Source organism: Lynx rufus, unplaced genomic scaffold, assembly GCF_022079265.1.
Source record: "Lynx rufus isolate CCGP_SWC_20201006 ecotype Redwood Valley unplaced genomic scaffold, mLynRuf1.p SCAF_10, whole genome shotgun sequence".
Taxonomy (NCBI): Eukaryota; Metazoa; Chordata; class Mammalia; order Carnivora; family Felidae; genus Lynx; species Lynx rufus.
The window spans coordinates 14,882,626-14,900,654 of NW_025814824.1; the positions used below are offsets into that span (position 1 = coordinate 14,882,626).

The window sequence follows — 18,029 nt, forward strand, 5'->3', positions numbered from 1 at the left end:
ATATGAAATATAGATTTATGATATATATCAGGGAGTAATAAGTCTGTCTTTATAATTTAAATGAATGGAATCATAATATTTATGCTTTTGTTTCTGGCTTCTTTGACGCAAGATTATATTCATGAGACACATCTGTGTTGTGGTAGTTGTTCATTTTTATCAATGTGTTGTATTCCATTGTATGAAGGTACCACTATTTACTCATCCATTCTATTGTAGATGGATATTTGGGCTCTTTCTAGGTTGGGTAACCTTTTGAACTTCAGACTTGTCTCATACTGTTATTTGGGCTCTATTGCACCTGTCCATCTCACACATTATCCCAGCGTTGTGTGCACATATGCAAAGTTAGCTTCCCTGTTCCCCTTCTTCCTTGTGGTCCTCTTAAACATGGATGGCCCAACATTGTGGAGTAAAATGGAAGGAAGGTCTTTTATAAAACTAATGTGGGGGGGGGCCTGGGTGGCTCAGTCGGTTAAGCATCTGACTCTTGCTTTCGGCTCACGTCATGATCTCATGGTTCGTGGAACCCAGCCCCACATCGGGCTCTGCATTGACAGTGTGGAGCCTGCTTGGGATTCTCTCTCTTCCTCTCTCTCTCCCTCTCCCCTGCACTCTCTCTCTTTCTCTCTCAAAACAAATAAGCTTTTAAAAAAGCTAATGTATGATTCTTTTTCTTCCTCCCTTTCCTATGATACCATGACTTTCCATTTGGTTAGTTGCTCTACCTCTCCCAGAATAAAAAGTGTCCCATGTCATAACACTTCCCATCCTGTATCGAAATTACTTGTTTAGGTACAGCTTACTCTAATAGTCCCAGAAGCCCTTCAAGGCAGGAACGATGTTTTATTCATAGTTCATTAATTTCTTCATGCAACAAGTATTTAATTAAACATATACAATTTGCCAGTCAACTTAGTAGGTGCTACCCCAGTCCCTGCTCCCTTATTGTCTGGAAGAATAAACAGATCTTTCTCAGCATATTTTTTATAAAATAGGGGGTCCATAAAAGTTTTTTTAATTGAATTGGTGTGAAGGTGGGTGGGGAACAGAGAAGCAAGTGAATCCTACTGGTTTTTATTTCTTTTTACAGAAAGCGTTATGTGGCACCAGAGAGATCTTTCCAAGTTCATTGTCTTGTGATATTTGGGGATGGGGTGGAGGATAAAACATCTTGACAAACAAGAGGCTGGGTTTTATTGTTCTATTTGGCTTTCTTTTCAGAAATGGGCGAAATTTCTTCGTGATTTTGAAAACTTCAAAGCTGCTTGTGTCCCGTGGGAAAACAAAATCAAAGCAATTGAAAGTAAGTGCTCATGAGATCTCATTAGATGGGAAGGTTGTTTCATAAGCTTATCAGATGTATTTCTCGGTTTCTGTACTATTGGAAAGATTAAAAAAAAGAAAACAAACAAACAAAAGTTATCATTTTTAACATTCTTTTTGTTTACTGTGAAAATTTGTTAGTACTCACCAGTCACAGCCCTGGAGACTCCACTCTCCCTTCGTATATTAGACCAAAATATTCTCATTCTGACCTTGTGTTCTCTCCTATACAGGGAAGTCAATATTGTGCACAATGACACTGAGTCATATATATCATTGGGAAGGCAGTGATTTTATTTTGGCAATGAACATGACATCGAAAATATATACTCTTATGAGATTTAGACAATAATCAAATTGAACAATGTCTACAAAGACTGAAGAAATCTTAAAGCCTCATTTTCACATCTGAAGTAGAATAAGTTAATCACATCACCATCCAGGAATTTGTTATGTGAATACCATTACGTTATTGTGCCTTCATTTTATACAGTATTCACAGGGTACAGAGAAGTCAGGAGAATATACTTGATCAAAAGCCTATTTAGAACAGTGCTCTAGACTTGGAATAAAGCCAATAAAAATTTAAACTATTGTAAATGTAATAAATAATGTTTTTAAATAAGAAAGAATATAATACAGAATATAAAGAAAAAGGGTCATATTTAAAATGAGGGTGAGCATAATCTTGCCATGTTTTGGTTTCTAAGAGTTTCGACTAGGATCTGAATTTCCTCCCTGAGTTTTCAGACTGAGAAGCAGATTTTCCTGCTGGTTAAACTTGGCGTTGCATAATTAAAATGGAGGCTCCACAGGGAGATAACACAGTTGATGGATAGTTCATGGACATGATTGGGCATGTTTTAGGAGTGCCTATCCTCAGTCCTCTGTCTCTCATTATCAAGTGGCAATGAATTAAAAACACATCAGCTAATTAATCACACTTCCTCCCACATATTCCTGTATGATCACATTATTACTTTATTTTCTTCCTTAACACTTACTATCTAAAATACTGTATTTTAGGGGCACCTGGGTGGCTCAGTCGGTTGAGCATCTGACTTTGGCTCAGGTCATGATTTCACAGTTTGTGGGTTCGAGCCCCACATCAGGCTCTGTGCTGATGGCTCAGGCCTTGGAGCCTGCTTTGGATTCTGTGTCTCCTTCTCTCTCTGCCCCTGCCCTGCTCACACTCTGTCTCTCTCCATCTCAAAAATAAATAAACATTTAAAAAAAGGCTCTAAAAAACTATGAATGTGATTTCTTTTTAAATACATCTTAACAGGGGCACCTGGGTAACTCAGTCGGTTGAGCGGCCGACTTCGGCTCAGGTCACGATCTCACGGTCCGTGAGTTCGAGCCCCGCGTCGGGCTCTGTGCTGACAGCTCAGAGCTCATAGCCTGGAGCCTGTTTCAGATTCTGTGTCTCCCTCTCTCTGCCCCTCCCCGGCTCATGCTTCGTCTCAATCTGTTTCTCAAAAACAAATAAATGTTAAAAAATTTTTTTAAATACTGTATTTTAATTTTAATTTTTTTTAATGTTTATTTTTGATAGAGAGAGAGAGAGAGACAGAGACAGAGTGTGAGTGGGGGAGGGGCAGAGAGAGAGGGAGACACAGAAGCTGAAGCAGGTTCCAGGCTCCGAGCTGTCAGCACAGAGCCCGTTGGGGGGCTTGAACTCACGTACGGTAAAATCATGACCTGAGCCGAAGTGAGACGCTCAACTGACTGAGCCACCCAGGCACGCCTTAAATTTAATTTTTAACTGTCATTTCATTTCATTTCATTTCATTTCATTTCATTTCATTTCATTTCATTTCATTTCATTTTGTGCTTATTTCTTCGAATAGACATGAGAGAAGAGGTTTGGTTCTCTTCCTCTTGGATTGCCAGACCTAGAATTTGACTGTAATAAATACGTGTTGAATAAAATGAAAGAGTAGACATTCCTCACATGTCTACCATTCTAGGAAGTGGAAAAAGGAATTTAGACACGTCAGAAAAGAATAGACATCAGGGAATCCTTAGGTTTCAAGTGTGCAGCTGAAATACGCTACCCTGAGAGGTATGGAGGAACAGAAAGACATTTGGAACATTAAGATCTTGATACAATTTGTGTGGAAAGAACTCTGGGTTCTGCTCTTGCTTTGCTACAGATTAGCTGTTCTGCTCCTCGGTGGTCATGTAATCTCTCTGGGCCTCAGTCCCATTCACCTGTGAGATGATAGGGTTGAATCTTGACCAGTTTTGAGATGTATCCCCATACATTTGTAAGAATGATCATTAAAATATGTACATTTGCACATTTTTTATTTCGAAGGTACACTAGAGCAGTTCTAACTTGTCTCAATAGCAATGTCATGCCCGCTTGCATTGCAGTAGCCTATCTTGAGGAGGCCAGAAACAGATGGGATTATTTTTACTGCCAGAATTTCACACAAGAATGAGTTACATATATGGCCACCATCTATCATGTGTGTTACTGTGGGGAAGACAGATTGAGGGCCACTCAGTTATACTCTTAGTTATTTTCCTTCCTCTCTTCTTCCTCCAGAAAATTTGGAACAGTCAGCTCGATGATGTCAAGCACATTACTTTCTCTTCCTTATGCAATTTATGATTTGATTAGGTTGCCCTGATTTCTTCACCTTTCATGGTGCTATGCCTCCCTGTGAAGAACTGACCCTCATTTTCTAGTCTATCAACAATCGCCACAACCACTGCCCTTTGAGCATCACTCAGATACTCCGCAGACATTTCATATACTCTTTTCCATGCATGCAATGTGCACATTAACGTAACTGTACCAGAATTAGTCACTAGAGGAGCTGAAATGCAAGGTGAAGTCTGTCTGGGTCCAAAGCTTGTGGTTTCCTCAATGTGGCTTGCTCATTTATCACTTTACAGAACATTTTATAAACTTTTTATTTGGCAACAGTTCCCAGAGTGGATTCTACCAGGGCAATGGCAGGATGGGTAGTTATAGAATTTCTTGATCATTGTCCTAGTTGGGGAATTATTTTCCATTTTCTCATGCATTTAGTTTTGAATGAGCTATTTATTTAATTATATACTTCATCTTCTATAAGATGCTTAATGCATTATGATCATAATGATAATCATAAATACACCATAGACTCTGGGGCTATTATGTTAGTTGAAAAGCATGAAACCTCTCTAAGACTGTACTAGCAAAGTCCTTGGGTCATAGTAACCATCCCATAGAAAGTACCCTACCAAAGATGGGGAAGCATGTATCTGCGATGGTCTTTGAAACTTAACTAAATGGAAATTGGAAAAGAGATGGGAAAGACAATCATGTTCCAACCTTTTCTAAAGGTTGAGGTCCTTTTGCCCCTTACTGGCTCCAGATAATGCAAATCAAATTTGCCACATTTAAATTTCCTAGACCAATTTGAAAGAAACTATGCTTTTTGTCCTAGCCCAACAAGATGATATGTATATTGTACTCATGCAGCAGGTGATTTAATTGGTCTTTTCCCATTTAGAAATGCTCATATTTGTCTGCCTGTCTTATTACCCAACTGTTCAAGAGGAAATTATCCATGATGACAGACTACAAATTGCTTTGCCTTAATAATAAATAACCAGAGGGAGAGGTGAAACTTTAACCTGAATTTATTTTTTTTTTTAATTTTTTTTTCAACGTTTATTTATTTTTGGGACAGAGAGAGACAGAGCATGAACGGGGGAGGGGCAGAGAGAGAGGGAGACACAGAATCGGAAACAGGCTCCAGGCTCTGAGCCATCAGCCCAGAGCCTGACGCGGGGCTCGAACTCACGGACCGCGAGATCGTGACCTGGCTGAAGTCGGACGCTTAACCGACTGCGCCACCCAGGCGCCCCTTTAACCTGAATTTAAAAGAAATGCAAGAAAATTCAGCAACCAGAATATTGCATAAGCTTAAAAGGTCTCACTTGAATACATACCAAGGACTCTGTTTTAATACATGAATAATTCATTATGGAAACAGGATTTATTAGTTAGATTAAGGAAAAAAAGAACAGGTCATTTCTGGGCACAATCCAAATTTATGAATGTGCATGGCCTTGGCTGATTCATGGATATTGCCTATATTCTTTCAGACATACATGCACATGGCATAATTATTCCATACATTATAGTTTTAAAAAGATAATTTGATTATGATTCTACCTGACGAGCAATATAGCACTGTGGTTAAAAGAGATCTAGATTTAGAGTCAAACACCTAGGAATCAAGGCTGCCTGGTTTAGAACTCTGGCTCCATCATTTACTACCTACAGAACTACCCACATGACCCCGGTTTCATCATTTCCTAGCTGTGTAACCCATGGGCTTAAGTCTCTGTAAGGTGAGAGTACAGTATTTCTCCTCTTGCAGGAATTCGATGACTAAATGAATTAATACACGAGATCAAGACAGATGTCTGAAACAAACATTCATTACATATCAGCTGTTACTATTATTAGTCAAGCTTTGGTTCAGTCCAGTGCTTATGTTTAATTTGGGGTTCTCCATCCACACAGTGGGCCTAATAACACTTAACCTTATTGGGTTCTAGAGGTAGTTAAACGAGTTGATGCCAAAGTTTTCAGTATGCATAATTGACCAGCGAGATATACCAGCTGTTGTTGTTGTTGTTGTTGTTGTTGTTGTTGTTGTTATCATTACCACTACTACTACCTATTCTTGTTCTTTACAATTTTATCTAAGAGACTAAGCACATGGGAATGGATGTTCTTTCCAATTATCTTTTAGCTACACTATAGTCAGGTTTCTCTCTTTAGTAAATGGCAGATTTAGTCCCAATCAAGGGACCATTAGCCGTGGGTGCTGATGAGTAGAGCAAAACTGTAAGAAGGGAGGTAGGAAAGGAAGAAGGGGAGGAAAGAAGGAAGGGAAGGAGGAAGGGAAGAAGGCCACGAGGGAGGGAGGGAGGGAGAGAAGGAGGAAAGCATGAGTCAGCATCCCATGTTTGGGATTCTACACCAGAAGATCTCATGTGTGTTTCAGGGAAAAGCTTACTCCGGGTACCTAGAGACAAAGTTTCTTCTCCAATTCATGAGTAACTATAATGACTAGCAAGCTGGAAGTCTACTGCCTTCAATAAAACATGACAAGTGAACCTGGCTGAGGCAGTCCTTGGGCAATTGTTACCAGAGAACATAGATAACAGCCATGAAATGATATGAAATCACTGGGAGCCAGGTGGATGATCAGATGTCCTGGGAGGGGCAGATCTGCTTAGCCTTTCTGCAGATGGACCAGCGCATCTGGTTACAGCACCTGCAGGCGTGTTTAGCAAAACCACATGCTTTCAGAAATCCTGTAGAACTCTGTATCTCTCTACAAAGTGAAATGAATCCAAAGATTCAGATTGCAAAATCATTGTGTTTTTTTAAAAACGTCCATTTAACCATTGACTTTTTTAAAGTTTCTATAAAAATTGCCTCTGTGTTGTGGGAATAGGCAAGGTGGCACCTAAAGAATATTCTAAGTTCCAGAAATAGCAGCATGACTCTCATGTGATCTCAGCCTCATGTTACTAAGCAGAGGCTGGAATTTGCTTCACAGCAGCCTCCTTCCTTCTGCAATAATGTTTCCCCACCAGTAATGTTGCAAAGCCAGAGGGCCAAGAAAAGCTTTGGTCACTGGAGGTATTTTGCTGAATGAGTCAGGAAAAAGGGCCTGATGCAGTGGGGGTGACTGCCAGTGTTCATTGTTTCTTCTTGGGCAACCGAAAATGGGAATTGGGAAGATTAAGGAAACTAGTAACTTAACGTTGAACCTTAAGTGGTAAAGAAAAGTCTGGCTTTTGTTAATTGGTGAAATCTCAACGTGAGACCTCAAATTCCTGTTCTTTCTTCCTCTTCCATTCTCTGTTGTAAGATCATGTTTTTTATTTTTTTCTCAGCAAATACGATTTGGACAGATCACTATCCACGGTGGCGCACGAGTGTCGATGGCACATTCTTGCCTGTCCCTTCCCAATTCATTTCCCAAAGTGGAGAAGACTTCTTAAAGGTCACGGTCCCCCCACCGCTGCCCCACTCCAGCTGCTTAACACCTGTTGGTGACTTCTCATCACATTTAAAATAAAAGCCTCACTTTCTACCTTGCCTTAAGAGGTCCTATGCAGTGTGGGTTGGCTTGTCTCTCCGTCCTCATCTGTCACCAATTTCCCTTGTTCATCGGGCTCCAACTACACAGTCCTCTGCTTTGTTCCTCAATTGTCCCGAGCTCTTGCCTGCCTCCAGATATTTGTTCTGGCTCTTTCCTCTGCTTGAGCGGCTCTTCCCCAGCCTGGGCATTGTGCCTCTTCCTCCAACTTCACACCGAGGCTCAAATGCTACCCTCTTTGATACACCTTCCTCAACGAACTTATTGAAAGCAACCCTCTTGATGTTGTATAATCAGGACCTATCTGGTTATAATAATTACATATATGTAATTGTTACAAAAATATAATCATATGTAATCTTATATATCATATATAATACATACATATCATATAAATGATACATGCATACATGCTATATCACACATAATATATATGCATTAATCAATGTATAAAGCGAGTATACATATATGGGATATATAATATACATGCTATTCACACATGATATGATGTATAATATAATATATAATATATTATGATAAATACATATATTTAATTAATTTATTTAGTTTTTAAATTCCTGCATTTTTGTTGTTTCCATACCTCACTAAAATGTAAGTTGTATTAGGGCAGCAACCCTATCTGTGACATTGTGCTTCACATCTAAAGTAATTCCTGGCAGAAGATGCTTTATTTTATTTATTTTTTTAAAAGTCTATTTATTTATTTTGAGAAAGACAGAGAGCACACAAGCAGGGAAGGGGCAGAGAGAGAGAGGGGAGAGAGAAAGTCCCGAGCCATCTCCATGTTGTGAGCACAGAGCCCAACGTGGGGTTCCATCTCAGGATCCGTGAGATCATGACCTGAGCTGCAACCCAAGAGTCGGATGCTTAACCAACTGAGCCACCCCAGGCGCCCCAGAAGATACTTTAAATATGTGAGGAGTGAGTGAATGAACTTCAGCTTCTGTGCTGTACCTAAAAAATGCCAGTTAAGTCAGACAAATAGCACGGGGCGGTCTGTTAGGACAGCTGTCCAGAAAGGATGTGGTAAACATTTTTGAGAAGAGCCTTGTTGGCTGACAGGAAGGAGGCAGAAGGGCAGTAATGATCATGATAATGGCGGAAAACTGCTGGCCAGGTACTGCAGCAACCACCTTACAGGTATTTGCTCACACAACTGTACTAACTCCAGGCATGAAATGGGCTCTTCAAGGAGCACTTCTAGCTGCTAAGCACAAGGCAGCTTTCTAAAGGCGTAGGTCACAGTCATTCTACATAACGGCAACTACACAATAGAGGGCACTTCCATCGCCATTAACTTTCCCTCTTCCAGGACAGAAACAGGAGGACGCCAGACACTGTCGATATGATATCCACGTGAAAAGAACCCAAGTGTCGCCAGGAGCAGATCTCTTATGGAAAGCACCAAGACAGTGGCTTTTGTTTCCTTTTGATTCTGACCTGTCTCTCAATCTTTTAACTTTTCTTTTTGGTAGGTCAGTTTGGCTCATCGGTGGCCTCATACTTCCTCTTCTTGAGATGGATGTATGGAGTAAATATGGTTCTCTTTATCTTGACATTCAGCCTCATCATGTTGCCAGAGGTAAGATTCTGACTTTCGGGTTACAAAAAAATAGCTGGAACAAGTTTCTCCTGTCCTAGAAAATTTCTTTCCTCTTCTGAAAAATAGAATGATTAACTGGCCGTATCCACTCTGAAAGCCGTAGCCCAGGTAACAAGGTTAATCTTCAAAATGGTGCCCGTGGGCCGAAGATCCTACTCATTGCTCCAAAGGGTACATGAGCTTCCTGAAATCATATATAAAATGTGGTGTGTCTGTTTAAATGTACATTTTTATATGGAAGGGTTCATGGCTTCTATCAGATTCCCAAGGTGGTCCCTGTGCTCAAATGTTAATTGCTCAAAAGGAAAGCTTTGACACCTTGTGAATTGTATTTATTTATTTTGCCAAGTTTGCTTGGAAAGAAATACTCCTTAATGCATCTGTCTTTTCTATTTGAAGAAACACAACATGAGCAGGTTTTTTCCACATGTAAAGTAAGATAACCCAGACACACACACGCACGCACACATACACAGTGGGGTGGGGTCTTTTAGGATCAAAGTCAGAGAGGAGAGTAAAGCAGATAGTGGGTCCAGAGTGAAGAAGGAGGCAAAGCCCTGAGCTGATGCGGGGAAAAGAGTCAATCAGCTAAGGCCAACAAACAAGACTGAGGTTGGAGTCTTTAGTCATAAGAGGTTAGATGGCTCTGATCTTTGGATGCTTACTTATCACACAGAAGTCAGTTTAGGCTTTATTCGGGCTACAGAGGGTCTTTTAGGTGCCATTATTTCAAAGCCAACTTGTTCAGAACAGTATTGCCGACAGCCAAAACTAAGCATTTTGAGTGATTTTTTATTTCCATGTGTTTTTTTAATATGAAATTTATTCTCATATTGGTTTCCATACAACACCCAGTGCTCATCCCAACAGGTACCCTCCTCAATACCCATCACCCACCCTGCCCTCCCTCCCACCCCCAATCAACCCTCAGATTGTTAGGTTAGAGCACTGGTCTCGAATCCCCATGGTTTTAAATCAGGGCCAGCTTCTGCATTGAGCCTCCCCATGGGCATAACAATCCCAATAGTGCTTTACATGCATGAAGAATTTTGCTTTTAATAGTGCAAAACACTTTCATTTCTTTTACTTGCTGAGCCTCACAACAAATGTACGAAGTAGACTACAGAAGCATTTTCTTTCCCCTTTAAAAATGTGGAAACAGAGGGGGCGCCTGGGTGGCGCAGTCGGTTAAGCGTCCGACTTCAGCCAGGTCACGATCTCACGGTCCGTGAGTTCGAGCCCCGCGTCAGGCTCTGGGCTGATGGCTCGGAGCCTGGAGCCTGTTTCCGATTCTGTGTCTCCCTCTCTCTGCCCCTCCCCCGTTCATGCTCTGTCTCTCTCTGTCCCAAAAATAAATAAAAAACGTTGAAAAAAAAAAATTAAAAAAAAAAATGTGGAAACAGAGTCATGGGTTGCTTATTGGGTTTAACCGATATCTGAGAGTGAGGGTTTTTTTTTCAAGTCGTTCCGGGACTGGGATCATGATTCTATTTTTTGTCCCAAGATTTTGCCTCCCAATCCACTACTTTTATAATCCCTGAGATAATTCGGAGCATTCTACGGCTATGTGGCTCTTAGAAGTCAGTAGACATAGATCAGAAGTCTGGCGAGTCCATTTCTCAAATGAAAACTTTCAGACGATAGAGCAGAATGTATGTATTTCATCTATTTCAGATTAACCCCAGCTTTATTTCTGCTCATGTCTCTAAGGAAACTTGAAACTCCATCACTGGCTATTATGACACTCCTTAGTGTCAGACTCGGGGCATACGTGGAGTTTTATCAACGGCACTTCCTCTTTCCCCTACAGCACACAGCCTCCGTGGAAATGAAAGGTTGTGGCTGATTTGTTCCAACTATATGAAATTACAGAATGCCTGGTGTATAGTGGAGGGAGTTAATACGCGTTTGATTGGATGTATTCCTAGAACTAAGAAGCATATTGTCTTTGGATGCTTTCTTATAGGTTTGTGTTAGATGCTGTGAGGGGCATCCTGTTTTCTGGGCATTGGTTACCAGCTCCAGCAAAAGAACAAAAGAGGATAGAAACCTCATGTGCTAGCTTTACAGAACCGCCAGAGGCCAAGACTGGTCCCCTCCTGGCAGTGAGGCTCCATTTTTCAGCAGCCTCCAGCCCACAGACTCATTCAGCCTTCCTTTGATTCAAATGCCCTCTCGCCCAAAGGGCCAAGCCTGAGACCTTAATCTCCTTTGTTCTCTGTGGCCCTCAACTTTGGAGTGAGACAGGGTAGGACCCACCTTCTGCTCTGTTCAGTCCTAGGAAGCCAAGAAGCTTCCATGGAAGCTGTGCAGCCTATGTGGAGGGTAGGAGTAGGGGCTGACTTCCATAAAGCTGCACACTCAGGCGTGCAGTCACATTCATCCTCCACCCCCAGCCCCAGGGAAGAAATTTTCATATCCCGTAAGAAGCAGGATCTGCTTGGCAAGCCTTGTGCCGGCGCTAGCGGGGTGCTTTTACCAGTTCTCACCAAGAAATCTGCCAGGACCCTATGCTTGTCCCCTTGCTGGCTGGCTCGGCCCCTAAAAATTCCTCTTTGAATCTGGTAGCATAAGATCAGGGGAGCAAACCTGAATTAGTGGTAAAGCAAATATAATCAGAGTACCCATCTTTCCTCCCATTTGACCCTCTCAAATTGTATAGGTGATTCCCTCGAGTCTTCTCTTTCTTAACATGAAGGAGAGAATCTCCCACCACCCCCAACCCTAAGAAGCAGCCCCACATGAAGATGTGGGTAGTATGGTTTGTTTGAACACTATAGTTCCCCCAAAGGCCTCTTTTCTCCTCTCCAGACCTCCCCTAAAGGAGACCAGTTTGGAGGTGGTGGTGGGTTGTAGGGCTTCTCAGCAAGCCTTCTGGGCATTGTGGTTGGCCCGACTGCTGGTGGTCCACTGAACTTAGAAGGAAGGGTTCCTAGCACTCCCTTTGTTCTTAACTCTGGATTTAGTAGTCAATTCCCAGGAAATGGGACCCCACGTGGAGACCCACAGAGCCTCCATGAAAAAGTTTCAGAAGTGCTTTTAAACAAAACCATTTGTGATCACATGTGTGGCTCAGACTTTGTTTCCAATTATTAACTGCTTTCTTTGCTTCTCTATACAGTACCTCTGGGGTTTGCCATATGGCAGTTTACCTAGGAAAACAGTTCCCAGAGCTGAAGAGGCATCTGCGGCAAACTTCGGTGTGTTGTACGACTTCAACGTAAGTGTCTCCACATAGCTGTGTTGGTAGGAGGATGGATTTGTCCTTACTCTCTGAAGCCCCATGGCCTCCTCTTCTGGGGTAGACGAAGGTCTTAAGAGATATGTCCCTGCCCCTTATTAAAAAAAATAATAAAGGAAGGAAGGAAGGAAGGAAGGAAGGAAGGAAGGATGGAAGGAAGGAAGGGGGAAAAAGAGAAAGGAGGAAAGGGAGGGAGGGGGGTGGGAGGAATGAAAGGAAAGAAGGAAGGGAGAGAAAGAAAAAAAAGAATAGGTTTAATAATATGATAATATGATTAAATGGGAATATAGATGACTGAATGAAGGTGAGCTCAGAGTTCAAAGACTTGAAACAAATATCTTTATCTCTGGCTTTGGAAAAGAACAAAGGAAGAATTTGCAAATGTGCTTTTTGAAAAATCTCATAGGATTCTATTTAGTATTATTCAATAGTCAATTCCAGACACAGCTAAATAGTAAATACTGAACAGTACTAAATATTAACTGATAAATAATACTAAAATGAGTACCACACGATTGTGGTACCTGTATGAGCATGACTCCACTATAGTATGGGAATAAGTTTCACTCTTTCAGCTGCCCTGGGTGAGGATTATTGTTACGGCAGAGATTCACTTTTACCCATTGAAAAAATCATGTCAAGAGTTTGAGTCAAGTCTGTGGCAATTATTAAATTTCACACATTTCTTTTCTAAATAGTGACCAGATTGGAGATGGTTGGAAGTGTAGAAGATAACAAAGTAGCAAGGTGGAGATTGGGGAATTGATAATTCAAGGAATTTTTGGACAGTGGCAAATGAGGGCAAGCTTTTATGTAACCTGGGGAATCAAAGAAGGAGAGAAAAACGATGAACACTCTTCATGTTCATAGTGCTGATAGGTATATTTCACAGATATTTTGAATTCTGTCCTCAAACTCCCTAAATTATGAACTTCCTAAAGAGGGGATCCTATCTATTACACCTTCTTTGAAGCCCTTAATATGATACCCAACCAATAAAGTCTTCGTGAATCTTCTTGACTGACAACCCCAAGTAGAGGGATGATCTGTAGAGCCCTGGAACCATAGAAATTAATTACGTGAGCATTACCAGAAAATGTAAACTTTAAGAAAGGTTCCCAGTCTCTGAGTAAGCACCAGAAATAAGCATAAGGCTTATAAGCATCGGGAGGCCCAACTTTGTGGCATTTGGAATCTCCGATCATCCTTGTCAGTTGGACTTTTCATTTTCAATTCAGTGCTCATTTTTGGAATATAAACATGCACTGGTTTTACAAAGATAAATGTGACATGCTTCTTGGCCTCAGGGTACTCACGATAGTAGAAGATAGTTGGTCAACTAGTATACCACATGTTGTGTGTTAAGTTAGCAAAATGGAAAAAAGAAAAAGACAACGGGGGGGCCCCAAGGAAGTGATTGCTAGTTTTGCTTGGGAAGGTCTAGGATTTATGAAGGATATGGCGTCTGAGTTAGATTTTACTTCTTTATTCATTTGCAGCTTTTCTTAATTTTTCTGCGTATGGTAACCACTCAATTATTTGGCATGTATCATAAAATAAGGGATTTAAAATTTTTCTTACTTTGTTTAGTGTTTATTTATGTTTGAGAAAGAGAGAGGGCAGGGGAGGGGCAGAGAGAGAGGGAGAAAGAGGATCTGAAGTGGGCTCCATGATGACAGCAGAGAGCCCATGTGGGGCTTACACTCACGAACCGTGGGATCATGACCTGAGCTGAAGTTGGACCCCCTTAACCGAATGAGCCACCCAGGCACTCCCCACATAAGAGATTTTTAGAGATACAAGTGCTTTTAGACCTCTTCAGTCCCATGTTTCACATTATAAAGTTAGGGGAACTTTGAGTTATAGAAGCCTACTCAGGGTCTTATAGCTATTGAGTGGTTCCAAAAAACTAATTTTCCTGCATTGATTTCCAACAGCATTCTCACTTACTGTTTCTAGAACACAGATCGACTCCTTTCAGTGCCATAGCTATCTCACTGGGGAGGAGTTGAAACAGTTGGATCCCATTTTCACTTTTCATAATAAATACATAATTCCCAAATTAGCTTCTTAAGTAGAATAGTAGGTTCAATATTTACTCTTGCCCGAATTCTTTACTTGGTCCTCTGAACAATAGAGGTGCCCTCTCTGTATTATAAGATGATCTTCCTGGACAGCACAGTATTCCATCTATCATGGCACCATGAAGGAAACCATCAACGAAATATCCTTGAGATTCCCTGAAAACTCAGAATTCTGCACTTCCAAAGAGCCCAGAGACGCAAGGAGGAAAAAAGACGTGTTTCAGGACTAAGGCAGAGTTAACAAATGCCCGAACGGTCTGATTAAGCCATGGGTTTGTCGCATCTAAGAAGCTTAGTGTGACCGCTTAGCTAAACAATTCCATATAGATGCAGGTGAAGAGAAACAGAAAAAGATTGATAGAATGCTGGGACAGAGATGCAAGCATGACCTCTTGTGGTAGAGGAGCTTATAGGATGGGAAGTGGGGTGGAGGTGGGGCAGTGGAGTTTCAGGTTGGAACCTTGGAACTTCCCTCCGGACCCTCCCCACCGAAGTATCTCCCTGGAGCTCAGTGCTCTGTCATTTGTAAACACATGTCATAACTCATCCACATTCACTTTAATAGGAGACAAATGCCATTTGGTATTTGCAAAGGTCGGCCAGTCTGACAGCTTTTCAAAGCCGTGCTTTACAAAGCACCATATTTTCGAGCCTTGTATTGAGTACCTAGTGGCGGGTCTTACCAACCTAGAGGGAAATATATTTTCTTAAAATAGTAAGAAATAGGGAGATTGTCTAATATGCGTGTTATGGATCAAATCAGCAGAAATGATATGATTTGAAGCAACAGAATTGGAAGAATGAGTTTAGGTCAAGAAGAAGAGGACGTCTTTGTTGTCAAAATACTCGGAGACACAAGAATGATATCAGAGGGTGAGATCATTTGAGTTGTGGATAAAGGGAAAGGCACTCAGTTCTCCAGCTTGTGAACGTCTTGTACCTTGCGTGCGGATAAACGCGAGTCAACTTTGCGTCCCCCTTTTCAGCTGGTCGTCGTAGCTGTTGGTGGGGCGAGGCTCTAAAAGGGGCCCTAGAGAGGACATTTAGCACCTGTATGTGTTAAGCAGGCACCTACATTAAGTTTCATCTTCGTGACAACCCTTCAGGATGAAGATCAATAATCTTTTTATAGTTGAGGGAATTGGGACTCGGAGAGGTCGGTCAGTTTGCCAAAGACGACAAAGGTAATTAGAGGAGGTGCTGAAATTCAAAGTAAAATGTGGCTGACTTTAATGTCAAATCGTCAGTTTACTTCTAACGCACCCCAAGCCGACTCCTTCTGCCCTGCCCACCTGTGCCACATCTCACCCTTGAAGTCTGTCCTCAAAGGAAACTGTCACAGATATTCTGAATGTTCTCAAACAGCAGGTCCACTCCTTATTTTATGAGTATCAACAGGTTTTTTTTTTTTTTTAATTTTTTTTTTTTTTCAACGTTTATTTATTTTTGGGACAGAGAGAGACAGAGCATGAACGGGGGAGGGGCAGAGAGAGAGGGAGACACAGAATCGGAAACAGGCTCCAGGCTCTGAGCCATCAGCCCAGAGCCTGACGCGGGGCTCGAACCCCGGACCGCGAGATCGTGACCTGGCTGAAGTCGGACGCTTAACCGACTGCGCCACCCAGGCGCCGGTTTTTTTTTTTTTAAATAATAATCTTCCAGAGCGACGGCATCTCCCCTCAGTTCTCTTAAGTTCCTTCATGTCTTATGGTACTGACCACATTTACAAGAGATATTTTTGCGATATACATATGGAATAACTCATCTTTTTTTAAGGGATGTTTTAGTAGTTCAAATACGTCTTTATTTTCAGAGAGTGCCCCCTTTTTTATTGAGGTATAATTGACATACAACATTACCTTGGTTTCAGGTGTACAGCATAACGATTCAATATTTGGAGACATTGTGAAATGATCACCACAGTAAGACTGGTTCACATCTGGCAACATACATAGCTACAGAATTATTTTTTATTTTTTGAGATGAGAACCTTTAAGACTCACTGTCTTAGCAACTTTCAAATATGAAATGCAGTACTACAAACTACGGTCTGCGAGTTGTACGTTGCACCCCCCACGACTTGTTTGTTTTATAACTGGAAATCTGTACATTGTCACTTCCTTCGCCCATCGTTCCCATCCCCGACTCTTGCCGCGGGCAACCACTGGTTTATTCTCTGTGTCTATGAGCTTGTGTTTTTGTTTAAGATTCCACATACAAGTGAGATTCGATGTTCTTTGTCTTTTTCCATCTGATGTATTTCACCTAGCATAATGCCCAACGTCTATCCATGTTGTTGCAGATGGCAAGATTTCCTCATTTTTATGGCTGAATAATATATGCCAGCACGTATATGTCTGTATATATACACACCACATCTTCTTTATCCATTCCTCCATTGACAGACACACAGGTTGTTTCCGTGTCTTGGCTATTGTAAATAATGCTGCGGTGACATGGGGGTGCAGGTGTCTTTTGTCTTTTCAAGTTAGCATTTTCATTTTCTTCAGATAAATCCCAAGCAGTGGATTACTGGATCATATGGCATTTCTATTTTTAATTTCTTGAGGAACCTCCATACTGGTTTCCATAGTGGCTGCACCAAGTTACATTCCCACGAACAGTGCACAAGGTTTTTTTTAGGGAGCCCTTTTGAAGGAGCAAGTCATTTTTGGCTTCCCAAGAAACACACACAAAAACAATATTAGATGCAGGAGATACCTGGGGGCAGGGTGGGAATACCTACAAACAAGAAAGGAGAGAGGAAGCATGAGTAGGTGGGGAAAGTGTCCAGATGGCAAAGCCAGCCTGACTCCTGAGAAGGGAGAGAGGGAGGGGACACTGAGTAGGAAGAATCTCAAGATTGCAGTACAGCTCTGGGAAAAAAGTCTTGACGAGGCTAATGGTGAATCTCCAAGCAAAGTCTGTCCATTGGAGGAACCCCATATCACTGGCTCTACTATTTCTCACTATTCTCGGTCATGTGCTGGGGGCCACCATGGAGGATGTAGTCTCAGGACGAGCACACGATGTTCCATTCTGGTTGATTCAAAGTGGTGGCATCTGGAGGCCATCTCCCGAAGGCTCTCTGAGTAGCACACCTGCATGGCTGCTGTCGGGGTCTGTGGGCTTGAACGTGTGACTTGGTTCCTCTACTTTAGGTCAGAAGTGTTGTTGTTGTTTCTCCTGCTGCTCTTACTTAGTTGCAACAAGCTTCAAGTACACCAATATAACCTCTTTGCTTCAGCCCTTGTCTCAGCCTCACCCAGAGCTGGCTCAGCAAAGACCAGACCCCTAGATGATAAACACCTAGTGCCCTCACTGAGGGCAAAAGTAGGACCCCGAGACAGACTGCTAAGCCTCTTGGGACAAAACTAGGTTTGTAGATTACCATGCTCATCAAGACAGAGGATAGTTCTCCCCTGCAGTGGAAATCCTAAGAATGGAAGGGGCCAGGATCCTCTCCTCTGTATCCATAGTGAGACTCCTTAGAAGACTTCACTGAACAGGGTGGGTGCAGCTTAGCCAAGGGATGCCAGGGTTGGCAGCATCCAAAGGTTGTCCATCCCTGGCCGCCATATTTGCTTCATTTCCTCAGTGTCCAGCCCAGGTCCCTCTCAATAGGTTCA

General features: G+C 41.9%; 1 protein-coding gene across 1 annotated transcript in view; it reads left to right on the forward strand.

Annotated features, from left to right (window-relative positions):
* The window catches only part of TMC1 (transmembrane channel like 1), a 150,281-nt gene that overhangs the window by 79,137 nt on the left and 53,115 nt on the right, over window positions 1-18,029 (forward strand). Inside the window, exons 6-8 of the mRNA XM_047096066.1 lie at window positions 1,225-1,306; window positions 8,948-9,054; window positions 12,197-12,295. Of these exons, the coding sequence (XP_046952022.1) occupies window positions 1,225-1,306; window positions 8,948-9,054; window positions 12,197-12,295 (288 nt within the window). The remainder of the gene's footprint in view (window positions 1-1,224; window positions 1,307-8,947; window positions 9,055-12,196; window positions 12,296-18,029) is intronic.